At 33.6% G+C, this 19,216-nt stretch overlaps 1 protein-coding gene across 1 annotated transcript; it reads right to left on the bottom strand.

Moving 5' to 3' along the window:
- Window positions 1-1,850: 1,850 nt before the first annotated feature.
- LOC148600017 (tRNA wybutosine-synthesizing protein 5-like) lies at window positions 1,851-13,244 on the bottom strand. The gene is made up of 7 exons (XM_088557662.1): window positions 13,096-13,244; window positions 11,479-11,636; window positions 9,990-10,059; window positions 8,352-8,534; window positions 6,129-6,216; window positions 4,265-4,381; window positions 1,851-2,135 (listed from the first exon to the last, which is right to left on the bottom strand). Exons 1-7 carry the CDS (start codon window positions 13,180-13,182, stop codon window positions 1,876-1,878), a joined length of 963 nt encoding a protein of 320 aa, XP_088413788.1. The 5' UTR covers window positions 13,183-13,244; the 3' UTR covers window positions 1,851-1,875.
- Window positions 13,245-19,216: the final 5,972 nt, after the last annotated feature.

The raw sequence follows: 19,216 nt of genomic DNA, 5'->3' as shown, positions 1-19,216 counted from the left end.
GTGATGTTAGCCTTTTTTACTACTATTAGAGAATAAAATGAGAAAGACAACACTAATTGAAGATTTCAATGCTAAAGATATCTAATTGCAAAGAATCAAATTAGCGTCCCTTTACAGTTGTTTAATGTCACATAGTATATATGTACTCTGAGACCACAGAGTCAGTGTAGCAATCTTAAGGAGGTAGACCTAGGGTAAGGGACACATCTCTAAAAAATCATTGGAACGTTTGTATTCAGTATTTGACACAAATCTCATATAAGTATCAAAGTAACTTGGACTGATTTCATTCTGTTTCAAATGAAAGCTAGATAGGCTTTGGTGAAATTGAATATGATTCAAACATATCACTGATCTCAAGGGATATGTCCCTTACTCTAGGTCAACATCCTTAAGGTAAAAATTTGGACAGCTTAGATCTTCATTTATTTAACTTTTAATTGCAGTATTAAAACAAGAACTTTGAAGTGTCGAAAATAAATATTTGTTTACTTCTGTTTCTCTGATAACTTAACTCTGGCGGGTGTTTCTAGAAAAGCAGAAGACGCTTACCCTGCCAATGCACTTGGTACATGCTGCCAGTTTTTAGTGGAGTCCGAGTTGCTCATTTGCTTTTGTTACTTTGTATGTATGATTTTAGTTACGTAATGTTCTCAGTTGCATATGTCTGTTTTCCATGTCTGGCCTTTGTCCCTGGATTACATTCCTTTGATTACCGCTATAACCTTGGTTCCCTTGATTATTCTTTATATAAAGCTAGTCCTGGCAAATTCCAAAAAAGTTGTGCTTTTTGTACTTAGTAGCACTCCAACTAAGCAACATGCAAAAAGTGATTCATTGTTGTAAAGCCTACATATTTTTATTTTTGATATTTTATTTAAAATGCCTAAGTAAACAGAAATAACGTGGATTTTCATAGAACGCTTGTTCATAGAAGATATAAATTAGAATGCACTACAGAATTCAAAATTAAGGGAGATAACTTTTTGAATAAAATTAAGGGAGATAACTTTATGAATGACACCGAAATAAAATAGAAACTGATGAATTTTCGATTTGGATTATCCCCTAAGAGCGGACAGGTTGGAATGAATATATATATTTCATCATATGGACATATAAAGCAACTTAATAACAAAAATAAAAATACATAGCCTTTTTTCAAGTGTATCACATATTACAGAATTTGCATGAATCTTACAAAGACCAGTACTTAACAATATAAGGCAAAAACACTAGTTTTTATGATGAAACAACTGAATTAGACACAATCAACTGTCAGGAACCAAAAAGTCGCTATCAAGATCAACATTTTTTTGCCACTGGTCAAGAAAGAGTAATCAAGGGAACCAATATTATAGCAGGAATTAAAAGAATGTAATCCAGGGACAAAGACCAGACATGGAAAACAGACATATGCAACAAAGAACATTACGCAACTAAAATCATACATACAAAGTAACAAAAGCAAATGAGCAACTCGGACTCCACTAAAAACTGGCAGCATGGACCAAGTGCATTGGCAGGGTAAGCGTCTTCTGCTTTTCTAGAAACACCCACCGAGTTGTCATAAAAAGTCAAGTCCGGGGTAGACAAATGAGGAAAGGAAAACTATGACCTGTTGAATAAATCAGTTTTCATGGTGCAGATGGATACAACATAACGATCCACGAGTTCATGATGACGACCATAAAACTTATGTAGTGATGACTTCAATCTTGTAGCAACATATCAAGAAAATTGTTTAAAAATATACTGGTATACTCCTTCTAAAGAAGTTTGGTGGTTATTATATATATTGATGGGCAGATGGCAATGTACAACAATGAATATTTGTCAAAAGATTGAAACATCTTTCATCGGAACAATTTATTATCATGGAGGTAATGAATCTGTTTCGTATTTCTTTTCAAGTTTTAATACCAGTCTTCTTGCATAGAAGTCTCTATAAGAATCTGGCAACTCATCTAGAGCTTTCAAAGCTCTATCCATAATTTGCATTGCTCTTATTGCTGGATTGAGATCTTTGTTCCCATAAGTATCCCGATGATCATACATTGCATCATCCAAATGTTTCCAGAACACATTGACTGCTACTCCAAACTCTAGGGCAATCACATTGTGGAACCATAGAGCTAGAATTATAAAATAGTGTTAGAGAAAACAAGAGAGCAAGGTGCCGATAACAGTTCCTAATCCTTTCCCCTCAAAATGTTAACAATGTATTATTAAAAAAGAGTAGATAGAGTGTAAATGAAAGTTGGTCAGTGGAAATATTAAATACTTCTCTGTCTAAGAATCAGGCAAAGTTTGTGTAAGGTGTGGCACATGAAGAAAAAATGCAGAAATTTTACTGCATAATTCAAGTATTTATACTTTCAACCTCCAGAATATCCATCAAAGTGTTTGTTAAGTTTGCCTTTTTAAGATATTGATAGGCCAAATTTAGTTGAAATGCACTGTGGAAAAATGGCGGTAAATTTTTCCCTATACAAGCAGTCAACAAATATCAAAGTCACAGATACTTCAGGATATATTTAAATACCTTTTTTAAAAGTTGTTTTCTAGATGATTTGAATATATTTGAGAAAAATGACGTGGCACCCATTGCCTGATTCTTACAGAGACTGATACTTAACACATAAAGTTTAGGTTACGTACTACAATAGAAAAGTATGGGAAAATTTACTGCCAAAATGTACATTATAACCAATCAAAAATTATTTTACAGTATATAGCAGGACCTTGGAAATGAACGCAGGCAGAGTTGTTTTTAGGCTGTAACAAATGTGTTTGAACAGTTTCATTGACTATCTTGAGATATGATAAATCACCCCCTGCCTAGTTTTCAGACAAACCCATGCTTAAGTAAGAAAAATTAAAAATGTAGGTTGTTTTTTGTGAATGTTGACCATAAAGCTTTGTAACAAGTTTAAAAAAAAACACGCACATTTCTTTCACTCTTTTGGAAATGGATAAATGGAGAAAAACTTTACAATACAGTATTCAAAGATTTGCTTTTGTCCACAACCAGAAAACACCGTGAAAAAGGATGGCATTCACAGTTGAATTCAATTAGCTTTAATAAGTTATATTAGTTCTAGTTTCCTAGTTAATAAAAAGCATTGACAGGTGTTTCCAGAGGATGCTTACCCTACCAGTACACCTGGTCAATGCTCCAATTTCATAGTGAAGTCTGAAATGCTCATTTCTGTTTCTTTTGTTTCTTTTTATTAATTCACTTCTTTTGTTATATGTGTGTGTCTGCTTTCTCTGTCTAGTCTTCATCCTTGGATTGTGTTCTTTCGTTTTCTTCTAGTATCTAGGCTCCCTTGATTACTCCTTTTGGGCAAAAGTTATGATGCAAGCAGCTACAATGTCTATGGATATACTAATGCTGATTTAAGCTGCTTCACATGGAGAAGATTGATACAACTGAAGAACTTAAATGTGAACAACTGGAACAAGTATGGACACACCATTTAAGGAGGTGGACCTAGGTTTAGGAATTTAACTGTTGAAATCAGTGATATGCTTGTATTATATTCAATTTCACCAAAGCCTATCAAGCTTGCATGAATCTTACAGAGAATAATCAATAAACATGATTTTCTATGATGTGGATGTTTTATCGTGTTTTATCTACTTCTTGGATGGCTAGATATTTGCGATATCACATCATAGGAAAACATTGTGGTTAGTTTTTGTGTGGTTGTGTATCATTCTCTACAAAATCTGATTGGTCAAAAGCGACTTGACGTTTTTTACATTGTACTCCCATAATAACTGGTTATGTCATAGACAGATGTTTGCTAGAATATACCCAATGTCAAGGGGCCAAATATTTGGAAGGAATCAAAGAGAAAAAAGTTTCATAACTTGTGAAATTTTAATATTGCAAAATATTAACTCATCATGGCTCTTTGGTTATGATGTTGAAATTAAATAACTTGAGATGATACTTTGCAATATTCGACATTCACTCATAATGAAACCTGAGAGTCATGCACAGAATGAGAAGTACATATTTGGGTAAACTTTCTAAATGGCATATGACAGTATATAGAAAACAAAAATGGCAGGAAATATCTTTCAATAGAACTCCCCTAAACTATTTTGACTAAGGCCATTATTCTCACAGCTTTCGAAACAAACCATACTGGTTATTTTATACTGTGGTTTTCTGAAAGATTTTAGGAAACAATTTTGAACTTGTTACCCTTTTTTCTTGCATGATTCTTAAGCAAATTTGTATTCAATTTACCTGGTATAAAGAGGATATCTCCAGCCTGCAGGATTCCTTCATACCGTGTGGCCTGTGTAAATCTAGGAAATTTATTCAAATCTGGGTTGTCGATGTCCAAAACTTCTGATTTATCCCCTGTAATAGATATAACATATTTAAATTCAGATGCTATTGCAATGTTTTTCTTTCCCAATTTTTGCAATAAATGTGACTGATTCCTTTTTTTTTCCTTAAGGAGGTAGACCTAAGGTAAGGGACATAATTCTTGAAATCAGTGTTATGTTTGTATCATATAAATTGCACCAAAGCCTTTCAAGCTTTACCTTGAAACAGAATGAAATCAGTCCAATTTACTTTGATGCTTACATGAGATTGATGTAAAATGGTGAATACAAACATTCCAATGATTTGTTAGAGTTGTGTCTCTTACCCTAGGTCTACCTCCTTAATATTTACTTCAGATTTCGCCAATTTTAACTTTGTTGACCTCCTAGAATTTTTAACTTAACAAATGAAGGATTTCTCAAAATTGTAGAAGCAAGATTGTATTTTTGACTTAAGTAACAAAATTCCTATAATTAATTTATGCAACAATATAATTATCAGTCAGGTCAACAGCGTGCCAGTTAATCTAAAATAGAGGGGTGCACCTCCCCATTTTGCTTTATGTGCTCATTTTTTAAAGAAAAAAAAAACATGAATATTAATTACAGCCTTAATTGTCTTATTATGAGAACCCCACTGGAATTGAAATATCAAGTAGTAGTCTTTGTAAGAAGCATGCAAAATCTGATTTATTGATTGATTGTTAGGGTTTAACGTTCGAGCAGCAATATCTCAGCTATATTCAGACGATGAACATGAAATGGATGATAAAATGAACATGAAATGAATGAAATAAAAAATGGGACGGGACAAAAGGATAATAGGGTCGACAAATTTTGATTGCCACTAGAAAAAAGGGAGGGATGGGTAAGGTCGGGCAATTTAGCCTCCTGTGGCGGACCGCAAAGGTTCCTACTTCTATCGAATACCACAGCAGGGTTCTTTAACGTGTGAGGAATGTGGCATCTTTCCCAACATGGTGCACCACAATGGTTTGCGGTCAGGTTTTCCGTATTATAGCCTGACAACCCCAGTATGTAACACGCCATGGGTACCCCTTTCCACCACCTGGGCAGAGCACCTAGCCCCTGGCTAGGTTTCTGAGCACTATTTAGTTGCCTTTTACGACAAGCTTAGCGCTGCTGCAGGCCTATTCTTTTGACACCCGGACCTGCACGGGGCTGCAAAATCTGAAAAAGTGATACACCCCATAAAAGGCTACATATAATTATTATTGTAAATAAGTTGTTTTATGGGTCTATATGATGAAATGTGTAATTATTCGTTCCAATCTTCGGAGATTATCAACATTGAAAATCCAACAGATTCTATTGTATTTGAATGCCATTTACAGAGTTATCTCCCTTTATTTTGAAATCTACAGTGCATTCTATATAATTTTGATCTCCTGAGAGCATGAGTTACATACAAAACCGAATGTTAATTTCTGTTTACTACGGCTTTTCAAACAAAAAATCAAAAATTAAAAAAAATATGAAGAAACTAGTCCTATTTGAATCAAAATAAATCATGGAAACTCCATTTTATCATTGTTTAACCACATGCTGGTCATTGGTGTCATTATTTAACCATTCACTATTGAACAAGGGTAAAACAATGTTACATAAATGGCCAGTCTGTGGTAAAACAAATGATAAAATGGAGTTTCCATGATTTATTTCTTAATTGCAAATTCTGAAGTCTTCAACATTACTATGCTAAACATGATAAAAGGCAGGACTTCCATTAGTACTAGGCACCTCCCAATAAAACTCACCATTCAGATACATATAATTGGCATCTTTAGGACTAAATAAAGCAACTCTCTTGGACCCTGTCACTTGGATCAGCATATTGTCCATTATCTGTAGATAAAATATGTGTTGTACTTGAATAATTATTGTTTGTAAGCAATTTTTGATGATTTTAATGGAAATCACAACTAAAAATCATATTACAGTACCAATCTGTGCAAATATAATTGTGATCTGTTATAGGTCATAGGTCACCGATCATTTCCAGCTCTGTCACTGATCCGTCATACCTATCCGTTAAACTGGTGATTGCTTCCGTTTACATCACGTGATCACTGATTGGTTAATATATTTTACGGATTGGTTTGATTGAATTTTCCATTTTTACGTGTATTTACTAAATGATATAATTTTAGACATGAATTTAGTCCTTTTTATTACATAATTTTTTGTTAACAAAATAAAAAACTGTGGAATAAATATTTTAAATTTGAAGAAAAAATTAATATGGTATTATATTGGATTAGTTCCAATGTAAAATTCTGACATTTACATAAACAATCATCTGTCAATATAAATAACAAAGCTGCAATCAGATCAGCCACCAACAGTCAGTCTGTGGATATAACCGTCCGTGCAAGACCCAACAGGGTAGTCACGGGCGTTACAAATCACCTCAGTCAGTCAGATCAGTCACTTGTAATCAGTTTGTCAGCAATCATTCATTAATCTGAGTCATAGATCCATCAAAAAGTTGCACAGATCGGTTCAGGTACTGTACTGTGTCAAAATGAAACCATTCAGGAATTGCATGGAAGATGTTCAGTGACGGATCCAGAGGGGGTGGGGTGCACGAGTTGACACCCACCTTTTATTGTAAAATCTGTCATTTTCGTGGATATTATTGAAAAACAAGAGGCTCCCAGGAGCCTGAATCGCTCACCTGGTTGAATTTTGCCTTTCAGGGGCAATAAGTTAAACAAGAAGTCCAACAATTTTGACTCAAGAAAACTTTGATAGGACTTATCATAAGATCATTCCAGTAAATGAAAGTCTAAATCTATCATAGCTTTCAAGATATTGGCTGAAAACTGTGAAAAAAACCTGTCATTTTCCCTTGTCAAGGGCAATTCTCTTATAAGAAAGCGTCTGACAAATTTTATGCCTGAAGACTTTTGTAGTCCTAAAAATTAGGATCATTTCAGCTATTGAAAGAATTTGGATAAACCTAAATGCTGAACACTTTTATCCCCATCAGAATGTAGCTAAACCTAACCGTTTTGGAGATATATGCGAAAAACTACTGTCTGACCCCTATGTTCTATTTTCAGTAACAGTGGCCATGTTTTTCGACGGTTCAAAAATCCCCACACAAGTTCTATGCAGGATACCCCAAGAAACATTCATACCAAGTTTGGTTTCAATTGGTCAAGTAGTGTCAGAAGAGAAGATTTTTGAAAAAAAATAACATAAAAAATAGCAAAACATGTTGAAAAAGGGCAATAACTCCAACATGGCTTAATAGATTAAAATGAAAATATGACCGCAGATAGATCTCATCATGCTGAACACTTTTACCCCAGTCAGAATTTGGTCAAACCTAACCGTTTTGGAGATACAATGTATATGCGAAAAACTACTGTCTGACCCCTACATTCTACTTTTAGTAACGGCAGCCATGTTTTTTGACGGATCAAAAAATCTCCACTACAGTTCTATGCAGGATACCCCAAGGAACATTCATACCATGTTTGGTTCCAATTGGTCAAGTAGTTTCAGAGGAGAAGAGTTTTGAAAAATTATTAACGACGACGGACACCAAGTAATGGCAATAGCTCACTTGGCCTTCGGCCAGGTGAGCTAAAAATTGGCACCTCACCTTTTTCTGATGAACCTCGGGTAGCACCCTATTTACTTGTTTATTGTTTAGACCTTAATTTTCATGAGTTTATTTGCATTAAAGTACCATAAATGAAACTTGTTTGATGGCTGCTCGTAAAAAGTTCTTAAGTATAGCCAATAATGTTTAAAACTTCCACATGCTATGCACATTGCTATTGTTTGAGTGTGCAAAGTCCCATAACTCTAAAACACAAATTGGAAAATCAATTCTACTTCTATCAAGACTAATATTCTACAAAAAAAAATGAAAAAAATCCACCAATAAAATGTATTTTTTTGTAAATTGAAATACAGGTTGACAGATGTATAGAATAATAGTCCAATGAAAAACAAACAAAAATTACATCATAGTGTGTCCATAACTGTATACCATTTGATGAAATTCTAAAAACACTGGAAAAGAACTTCTCTGGATTGAAGAATTCTGGGAACTTTATGTCGTCTGCTAGCTCAGGGTACTGTTTCTTGATATCAGCTATGTCTGTTCTTGGGTTGTCCCCTAGTGCTCTCAAATAGTACTTCTCTGTCTGAAAAGAAGTAACAAATTAGGCTACTTGTTTAAATTAGTTTCAGAACATTTACATCTACATAGTTAGCAATACTGTGAACATTATGAGGTCAACCGACTACGCATATAAAACAGGGCAATCAAAGCTTCTATACAGGTTCTTTAGGTACTATTCTGTGTAAGAATCAGGCAATGAGTGGCACATTATTTTTCACAATTTGGTCTTTGTTGCCTCAAACAAAATAATACATCTAGAAAACATCTGAAAAGCTATTTAGATTTATCCTGAAGCATCTGTGACTTAAATATTTTTTTACTACTTATATAAGGAAAATGTTCAGAAAAATTATCCATAGTACATTTCATCTAAATTTGACCTATCAATATCTTAAAAATGCAAACTTCACAAACACTTTGATGCTTTTTTCTAGAGGTTATCAGATATAAATATTTGGACAATGCAATAAAATCTCTGAGTTTTATTTCCTCATGTGCCACATCTTATACATTTTGCCTGATTGCCTGACAGAGAAGTACTTAAGTACCAGTCCATATAAAATTCAGACAAGTCCATATTAAAGTAATACACGGTGAAGAAAAACCCACTGCACAAACAATGCTTTTTCAATCTACATATGCTCTATTTTTATGTAACAGTTGTCCTTTCCATATCCAGATCTGTACTTTTGAGTAAATCGTACATTTATCTCCCATTAAAATCAACCAAATCAAACCAAATCAAGAACCATAACTCTTGCAAAGTGCTTATTTCATGAACAATCTATATAAATTTTACCTTAATAGCTTTGCACTCAAATGAAAAACTATGAATGGTTATGAGGTCTGTAACTGATTCTGAATAAGGAATAAGACTGAATTTGGTGGGTTTTGACATGCATGAATCACATCCTGTCTGCTTTTTTATAAAAACTGCTACTGAAATCCTCACTGTTACAAAAGGGTGGGGAGTAATGATTCAACTCTGCCACGATCTGATCAGTTTTGGCATATTTACAGATAAGAGTTATTTCTATAAAGTTTCAACCAATTAAAGAAAATGACACATTGTCAAATTTGTAAGGAATGACTAGCCTTTATCCCTTACAGTTTTAGCAAATCTAAAATATTTGGCTCTGCTGATTAAAGCATGTTTCATGTTTCAAAAACAGAACAAAAATTACTGTTTTTGACTTCTAGTTTAGCTAATAAAAGAGTCACATCAGAATTGCAAAAGTGGTTCTGCTATTGACATCCAGATCATAACTGAAAGGATGGGGAGGCATTGATGCACCAGTGGATTTTTATCTCCTAATTCTTGATGAAGTCACATAAAGTAAAAACTAAATGATATGTACTCCTTTCATCATTAATTTAATAGTATATAAATGGTGTAAATTTATATCACCTGAGGTGAGATAAGAAATCTGACATGACATAGAAAATGGAAAATCCTTGTTTAGAAATGTTTTCTTACTTCTGATATAAAGAATTCCTCTTGCTTTTCTTTTGAAACTCTCTTTACAAAATTACTAAATGGCAAACTCCTGAAAGAAAATATTAGTATCAGGTTAAAAACATAGCATAAAATTAAAAAATAAAAAATAAAAGAGCACCCATCTTACATTTTATATTTTTGGAATTCCTGCTCGATGATTAGAAAGCATTTATTTTCTAAAACTTGTAAAAGACCCCACCACCAATATAAAAAAAATATAAAAAGAAAAAGAAAATATAAAAAAATGTTAAATCTGTTGAGAAACACATGTGTAGTACTAAATTTTGGAAAATCAGAGCGTCAAATCTCCCAACCCCAGGGTGCATTGAGCATTGAATTTTAGAGATGAAATTTCACCCCTACAAACATAATTTAATTTATCAAATATACCCCAACCAACATATAAAAAAAGAATATTTTTTTACCCCCACCAAAGAAAAAATAAAAAAATCGGCATCCCCTCTTCCCACCTAGATTGAAATGGAACAGCCTTTACGATCAATTTTGTATTTGCTTCTAGTGAAATCAACCACTGAAACATATGCTCTACTTCTTAAATTCTGGCACAAAAATAATCAGTATGTATTATTTCTCAGTTTTAATATCTACAATAGATGTAAATTATAGGGACAGAGCATCAGTGACATTTTCTATACATATACATGTATGATGGAGGTCTGAAAATTGTTCTGTTTGATATGATGTACATCATTCAGAAATGGTTGTTTGAACTTTTAATGCATTAGGGTGTTAGTCTTGCACATACAATACCTGAACTGGTCCCTGCCCCAAAAATTTCAATTGGTCATCAGTTTCAGATCAGTCATTGATCCATCAAACTGATCAATTTAACTGGTGATCACATCATGTGACCACAGTGCGGTCAATATATTTTACAGATTCTGTTGTTTTAATTGTCAACTTTATCCATATTAACATAGTACAGTATATTTAAACGTCAATTAATACTTTTATTTTACAACTGTTTTATTTTTAACAGATCATCTGTCATTTTATATAACAAACCTGCAATCAGATTGGTCAACGATCTTTGATCATTGATCCATCAGCGATCAATCAGTCAGCTGTCATCAATTCGTCAAATTGTTGCACGGATCCATTCAGGGACTGTACCAGTGTTCTCCCCAGTGCATTTTACCATTATGGTAATGTGATGCTATTTGAACTTATTTTAAATATGAAGCTATAATTTCAAACAAAGGGATGCTATCTAAATTTTCTAATACACCAGGATGCTATTAAATTTAGGTCAATACATCACACATGCATTACCAACAAGATTGTTATTTAAGTACAAACACAATACGAAAGTTTTGCATTACAAAACTGGTCCCCAGTCATCAGTTATCGATCCGTCAGTGGTCACTGACCTGTCAAATTGTTGCACAGACTTGTTTAGGGAATGTGCTCTGTCACTAATGATAGGCAATGCCTTAAATAACATTACCTATATAAGAAATTTTTATTGATGAAGTTCATCTGTGGTGTGGGTGAGACATGTATTTTTACTTCTTTCTCTCCCCCCTTTTCTGACAAGTACTCTATTGATCTCCATCTTTCTACACAAGGTCCAATATCACAGCCTCTTATAATCACAGGTAGCCTCTGAAATGCCATCAAAGATAAATTTGATTTATCTAAAATTTGCAGTTTAAAAGGTTGAATAATCGCAGGAAATTAAGAAAAAAATTAGATGTGTAAAGTTTTGAGAAGCTGAGTTGTATGAAATTTGATAACCAAGATAAACAGAAAGCCATTGTTGTATATGAAACTAAGCAGCAGAATTGTAAGTGTAAAATTAGTCGTCAGTTATGTCATAATACCTTTAAGTATTGTGATGTTACACTCTTTGAGACATTCACGTTTCCCATTTTAGCGTTCGTGCATCGTTTATTGTGCATTTACACATCGTTTTGCATTCGTTTAAACACACGATAAATGCAAGATAGAAGTGTTCGTTTAAATGCACAATAGAGGCAGTCGTATATACGCACGATAAAAGCGTTCGTTTAAACGCACAATAGAAGCGTTCGTTTATTTTTGTACTTTTATTATTTCCTTGATTTAACTGTTATTTTTATATTTTTTGCTATTATTAATTCATATAATTTCATTAATTTATTTTCTATGTTTTTCTGTCTTTATTATATGTCCATTTTATTATTTTTCATCGTTTGTCTATTGTGCAATTAAATGCACGATATGAGTGTTTGTCTATGGTGCGTTTAAATGCATGGTAAGAATGTTCGTTTATTGTGCGTTTAAACGCATGGTAGGAACATTCGCTTATCATGCGTTTAAATGCATGACAGGAGTGTTCGTTCATCGTGAATTTAAACCAACGCTGGGAGCATTTGTTTATCGTGCGTTTGGTGAGTGTTTAGCATGCATTTGGGTATTGCGCATGCAAGAATCCTAAACGTCTCAAGAAGTGTACAACTTATGACTACTTTTCCTTTTACTCTTCCGATTTTTTGTGAAATGGGCTGTTGGTTCTCATCTGCATTAAATAAAACTTCACTATGATAATTGCTGGTACCTTACAAAGTGACAAGACAAATTTCCTTCAAGTTTAATTTTTCACTGTTATTAGACATCACAGATAATAGATGATGAATTTGTACAGTATCAACCGAAAAAAAAAACCAAACAAACAAAACGTCAAAATGTCTAGAAAAAGTAACAAGAAAGGAAAAATAGTGGCAAGAAGATTTTTTATATAGATCTATACATTCAACTTCACAGAGGTGAATCCGGAGGGGCTGCAGGGGTTTGGTTTTTATAGGATAATTCGCCATTTTCATGACAAATGGCAAAGAATATCCTAGCATGCCCTTTTCCAGAGGAATCTCGGCTGGCACCCCTCCTTTTCCAAGTGTCTGGATCTGTCCCTGCTTCGTCCTCATATTAGTCTTCATGTTATGTATACAGTCAATGCATTTTGGTTGCATAAATAGAACAAGTGCCGAAAAAAACCTGTTAATCTTCAGGGTTTTGATTCGATTTGCAATAAACTGTACGAATTTGAACCACTGCAAATTGCATTAAATACGACTAAGCAAACCTTTGGATAGATGTCAGTAAGAAAACAAGTTGGTGTGACGTCTTTGAAAATTTGAATATCTCTTTTGCTTTGATTTAAGCACGACATAACATACTACAACTAAGATACGCTCTGATTTTCGATTTCAAAGGGTAATGCAATTCACAAGGGAACGCAACACTCAATTTTTACCCTGAATAAAGACGATTCGGCCCCTCATAAATTCGCCATATGTACGAAGTTCTTAATTGTTTATATATTTATACAGGGGCGTATTGCGATTTTTGAGCCAGTTTTTCAGAGCCTATATTACGTTCATGGTATGCATATGTGATAAATAACCTTTATTTCATCTTTAAATGTGTATTTTTATTTTTGTTACTTTTTCCGAAAGTACGCAACTGCGTATTAGCGTATAGGCAGCTACGCCCCTGTTTATATATAGAACTCTAACAAATATGCTTCTAGAACAGGGTTATGTTGCTACAAGATTGAAGTCATCACTACAGAAGTTTATGGTCGTCATGAACTCGTGGATCGTTATGTTGTATTTTGTTGTTATGTATGTTGTATGTTATAAACTGATTTATTCAACGGTTCATAGTTTTCCTTTCCTCGTTTGTCTACCCAGGACTTGACTTTTATGAGCAACTCGGCGGGTGTTTCTAGAAAAGCAGAGGACGCTTACCCTACCGGTGCACCTGGTCCATGCTCCCAGTTTTTAGTGGAGTCCGAGTTGCTCATATGCTTTTGTTACTTTGTATGTATGATTTTAGTTACTTTATATTCTTTGTTGTGTATGTCTGTTTTCCAAGTCTGGTCTTTGTCCCTGGATTGCATTCTTTTGATCACCGCTATAACCTTGGTTCCCTTGATTACTCTTTGAATGATCGCTCATTTAATTGCGGTTTGAAATACATGCAGATAAACATTATTTACTTTTGTCTCAAGATTGAAGTTCAAAACTTCAAAACTTCAAAACTTCAAAAAAAAAAAAAAAAAAAAAACAACAAAAAAAAAAAAAAAAAAAAAAAAACAACAAAAAACAAACCTATGAGGGGTGCAAGTTATAAAAAGTGAGATAAAGAAACCTAGTAAACGAACGATAATATCGAAAAAGCATTTAATTTCTTTATTGAAAAAAAAATGTTTGGCGCAAAAACATTCAACCCAGAGGAAATCCTGCTTATTGATGTTTTGTAATTTAGTCTATACTTGTCTCCATAGATTGTTTGTTTTTATTTAGATACTTATTACTAGTTACTACTTGAACAAAGGGGGAGGGGGTCTTGAGACCCCCCTTTTTTGGAAAATTGAATTGATTTCTTAAAACAAATTTGGCAAAAATGAGCAAATAATAGCCTATACATGTAACGCAGTCTTTTTTCTTGAACCCCATCTGGAACCCCACCGTCCTAATTTCCACAACCTCTGGTTCAGCTTCGTAAGGGGTCAAGTTACATTTTCTGCTCAGAAAATGTTTACTAATTTACAGATTTTTGCCTGACGATTTGGTTGTGAGAATGTTAATTTTCATAAGATACGTAATCTTAAGTATGGAAAAACAGAATATTTCAAAACTAAATTCGGTTTGAAACAAAATCACATTTCTAATTTTATTGACGATTTGAAATATATAATGCAATTAGTCCAGATAAATATGAGTATGCGTATTTATGGAATTATAGCTACTTCTAGTTTAGGCCTAACAAATCTGTATATGTAAATATAACTTTATTCCATTTAAATTCACACATTTTATAATGAATAAATAGCGTAAATAAACAAGTCGTTACCGTAAGTAACACGGAAGGAAAGTTACAATAATAGACGTATTTTCAAGAAGCAACCCGCTTTTCTGATTTTGATAAGAGATAAAGGTTTTTTTTCTATTTAAACACTTTCCTTTTAACGATAGATATTGGTATATTGAAATATTATTCATTCATGTGTGAGAATTATTGACGTCATTTCTTACTTCGCTGCATAGTCTCATCATAAGGGTACACTTCATATATGTATCAGGGGAGATCCGATTCAAGCAATGGACAAAAGAGGGCTTAAGTAGCAGTCTTTGTAAGAATCATGCAAAATCTAAAAAATGTGATACACACCCAAAAAAGCCTATATATTTTTATTTTTGTGATTAAGTTGATTTATGGGTCTATACTATGAAATGTGTAATATTCATTCAAATCTGCCTGCTCCTAGGAGATAATCCATATTGAAAATCAAATAGATTCTTTGTATTTGAGTGTCATTTACAGAGTTATCTCCCTTTATTTTGAATTCAACAGTGCATTCTATATAATTTTTATCTCCTAAGAACACGGGTTATATGGAAATCTGAATGTTAATTTCTGTTTACTGTGGCAATTCAAACAAAACATCAACAATAAAAATATATTGGCTTTTTACCCATGAATCACATTTTGCATGATTCTTAGCTGGAGTGATGTTTAATTCTCTAACAGTTGTTGGAAAAAGTAATGTATGTTAGGATCCACCCAGCTTCTTAACACGTTAAAATAAAAAGTTTTTACAACTCTAACCCAAAAGGATGAACTTACAATTGTCTACTTCGATGTTATGTCATTTGGCTCTATGCAGAATTAGAGCTTCCATTTTCAGCTCTCCTGGTCAATTGTCTACTTGGATGTTATGTCATTTGGCTATAAGCAGAATTCAAACATTTATTTTAAAACTGCATTATATAAAGCACAGAGAAGGGAAAAACTACCAAATAATTGTGCATCTGTCACCCCTGGAACTAGTTACATACATCATGTTTAACCCAGAATTTAAAATATCAAAGGGGAGACAACCTGACTTTTGATAAGGTATACATAATGAGTGACTTAATTTACATGTATGTCTATACTTGACATGTAGTTGAACTTCGTTATGTAGAACGTTTTGTACTACTACGAGTTTAGCTATATAATAAAATACTATAATAATATTACTACAGGAATTCGCACCTGCAGTTTATGTTAGTTTCAAAATCAAATAGATGCATGCTCCAGACGTATGGTGTCCTAAATGCGAAGATCCCTTTTTCTATTATACCCAAACATTCTTTGTATACAAGGAGAAGTTATTAAAAGAGAAACAATGAACAATACACAAAAAAAACCCGCGGAAAACAATAAAGCAGATGAAAATACCCATGAAATGACAACTCTGAAAGTAAAACATCAAGAGAAAATACAATGTCATTAGTCAAAAACACATTCCAGATGTTGGTACAGACCGGCCGGGTTTCCCAAACAAACGACATTAAAACAGGAGTTTACATTAAGTGAAGGTCACTATAATGGTTGTTGTACAGTGCCAAACGGACTAATGGTGTTTCCAGATTACAAGAATAATGAAGTAAAAATATTAAGATCTGATGTTTTACAAGTATCGTCAGTCTATTTCAAGGGAGAGTATATGATGTAACATTAATAAACGAGAACCATGTTGTTGTTTCTATTCCCGAATTAAACACCATTACTGTCATTTATGTAAACACCAGTGAAAATATTAAAACGCTCGAGATATATATGCAAGCTTGGGCAATAACTAACAGTCATGGACATATCATCTTCTGTGTATACTCTTTGAGACGTTTAGGTTTCCTGTACGCACGATACCCAAACGCACGCTAAACGCTCACCAAACGCAAGATAAGCGAACGCTTCTATTGGCGTTTAAACGAACGCTCCTATCTTGCGTTTAAACGAACGATCCATCCTATCGTGCGTTTATCGTGCGTTTAAACGAACGCATTACGACGTGAAAAACGCACGATAAACGATGGACGAACGCTAAAATGAGAAACGTGAACGTCTCAAGGAGTGTACCTGGAAAAGTTTTATTAGAGGTTGACATTGACACCGGGGAGATACAAAATGTATTGAATGATAAGTCTGTTGATAAATATTCACACAAAGCTACAGATGGCAATACAATATGCTACACAAGCTTTCAAAGACTGGAAATAAATGTCTTGAATTCTTTTTAAAATTAAGGAGGATAATCTTTCAAGCCAACTGGGGATATAATTGGACCAATACCAAAATATTTTTGTGTGCATTTATCAAAACTTCAAACTATTGCTTATTTCAAGGGATGGGGATAGGACTGATGTTCTTCTAAATGCATATGATGGGTTGTATTATCCTAAGGTTGTAAATAATGACAAAAGAAACAACGAGGTGATGATAGTTGGCTGTAGGGATATAGTTAGAACTTATTTTTGTGGCTGAAAGGTATTAATCACATTATTGAAACTGGGAATACAATAAATTTATTAAACTCTGAACTTGCATTCAACTCATATGAAATTTTAGACACACAATGATCTACTACAAGGAATACAAGAATACAAAATAAGGGCTCTCGATGAGCAATTACAACACAGTAGTGATTGAAGACCATACATTCAACAAAATGGGGGCTCTCGATGAGCAATTACAACACAGTAGTGATTGGAGACCATACATTCAACAAAATGGCCCTCGATGAGCAATTACAACACAGTAGTGATTGAAGACCATACATTCAACAAAATGGCAGCAATATTATAGCAGTCCATCAAATATTAAATGTGAATCCAAGAAATTAAGCTATATGACATAAAGAATAAATGGAGTAACATTAGGTAGTCTACGATTTCAGGAGGAACATATACAAGTGATTAAGGATATTCCCATTTCTACCGTAAATGATAATGATTTAAAAATTACTTTATATGTTCATTTCTTGGGGTTTAACTATTGTATACAAATGTATACACATTATTTTCGATGCAGTCGGTATAGTTTCACTTTTTACCCTTTGACCTTAAAGACACTCTTCCATGGAAACGCAAGTCACTTGATTAAAATTCTGTTTACCAATTAGCCAAATACTGATAACTTAGTGGCGTTCGAAAAAAAAAAAAAAAAAAGTATCGGAAATTGAAATTGCATGCCATGTGTTATTTCCCGATGAACATTATAAGTAAAAGATCAAATTTTACTGCGTCGGCTATCTTTTTTTAAAGGTAGTACTTGTTACGTTTTATTGTGTTGAATGTTTTCTAAGGAGGAAACGACCAAACGGTTGATTGTGCAGTTTCCTAGACCCTCATATAAATTATGTATTAATTTTTGAACTCACAAAGAAGACCACAGTAAAGGGTTGCATACTGTTTTGTTGACATTATGTATTTGTTTTATCTTTTGCCATATTTAAAGTTTAATATTTGGTAAACAAATTCTGTAACAAAAATCGTCGTCATAATCCTTTACTCAACATTTCTTTTGGGGTATTTCTATTACCACAAAAATTCTTGTTTTAATCATATAATTCAGTGCATATATACGTTAAAACATTAAAAGTTGAAATACTGTCAATTGCCTTACAGATTTGCATCGGTTTCCTGACTCAATTTAGAACAAACTGCATGGCGGATGTTTTTTAAGAAGCAGGAATTGCTTACCCTAACGGAGCACTTGCGTTTATCTTGTTTTAGTCGAGTTGGCGCTGTTTGCTTATTCTGTTTCTCTTTTGTCTCTTTTTGTTGTGTGATGCTTTTCTTTGCCTAATGTGGGTTGTTTATTTTGTGTTCTCAACATTGTGTGTTTATGATTTGCCCCTTGTTCATTTCTTTAGTTTTCGTAGTTTTTACTTGATTTATTCACGTCATCTCTGATGTACACTGACTTAAAGTGGCCTTTTATGTACTATCCATATATCTCATACGGCTGTTAACATTAATGCAGGTATTGGTTTTCCCAAACGTTCGTTTGGAGCGTTCGTTTAAAAGCACGAGATAGAAACGTTCGTTTATTTTTGTACTTTGATTATTTCCTCGATTTAACTGTCATTTATATATTTTTTGCTATTATTCTTTTATAGAATTTCATTAATTTTATTTTCTATTTTTCGTCGTTCGTCTATCGTGCGTTTAAACGCACACTAGGAGCGTTCGTTTATCGTGCGTTTAAACACACGATAGAAGCGTTCGTTTATCGTGTGTTTTGTGTGTGTTTAGCGTGCCTTTTGATATCGAGCGTTTGGGTATCGTGCGTGCGGGAAACATAAACGTCTCAAGGAGTGTAGTAAAGAAAAACAGAATCAATGGATAAAGACTACAAAGGAAAAATAGTCA

Source organism: Perna viridis, chromosome 13 (assembly GCF_037379345.1).
Source record: "Perna viridis isolate PV_CMFRI_1.1 ecotype Kerala chromosome 13, ASM3737934v1, whole genome shotgun sequence".
Taxonomy (NCBI): domain Eukaryota; kingdom Metazoa; phylum Mollusca; class Bivalvia; order Mytilida; family Mytilidae; genus Perna; species Perna viridis.
Note: the sequence above shows the minus strand (reverse complement) of the source record. Positions and strands in the feature narration are given on the sequence as shown.

Excerpts from the sequence above, each read along its gene's own strand:
- LOC148600017 (XM_088557662.1), bottom strand. The coding sequence starts at position 13,182 with ATGTCGTGCTTAAATCAAAGCAAAAGAGATATTCAAATTTTCAAAGAC. Across the intron at positions 10,060-11,478 it reads AATAAAAATTTCTTATATAG|GAGTTTGCCATTTAGTAATT; the intron begins GTAATGTTATTT and ends ATTTTCTTTCAG. Across the intron at positions 4,382-6,128 it reads CAATTATATGTATCTGAATG|GGGATAAATCAGAAGTTTTG; the intron begins GTGAGTTTTATT and ends TATCTATTACAG.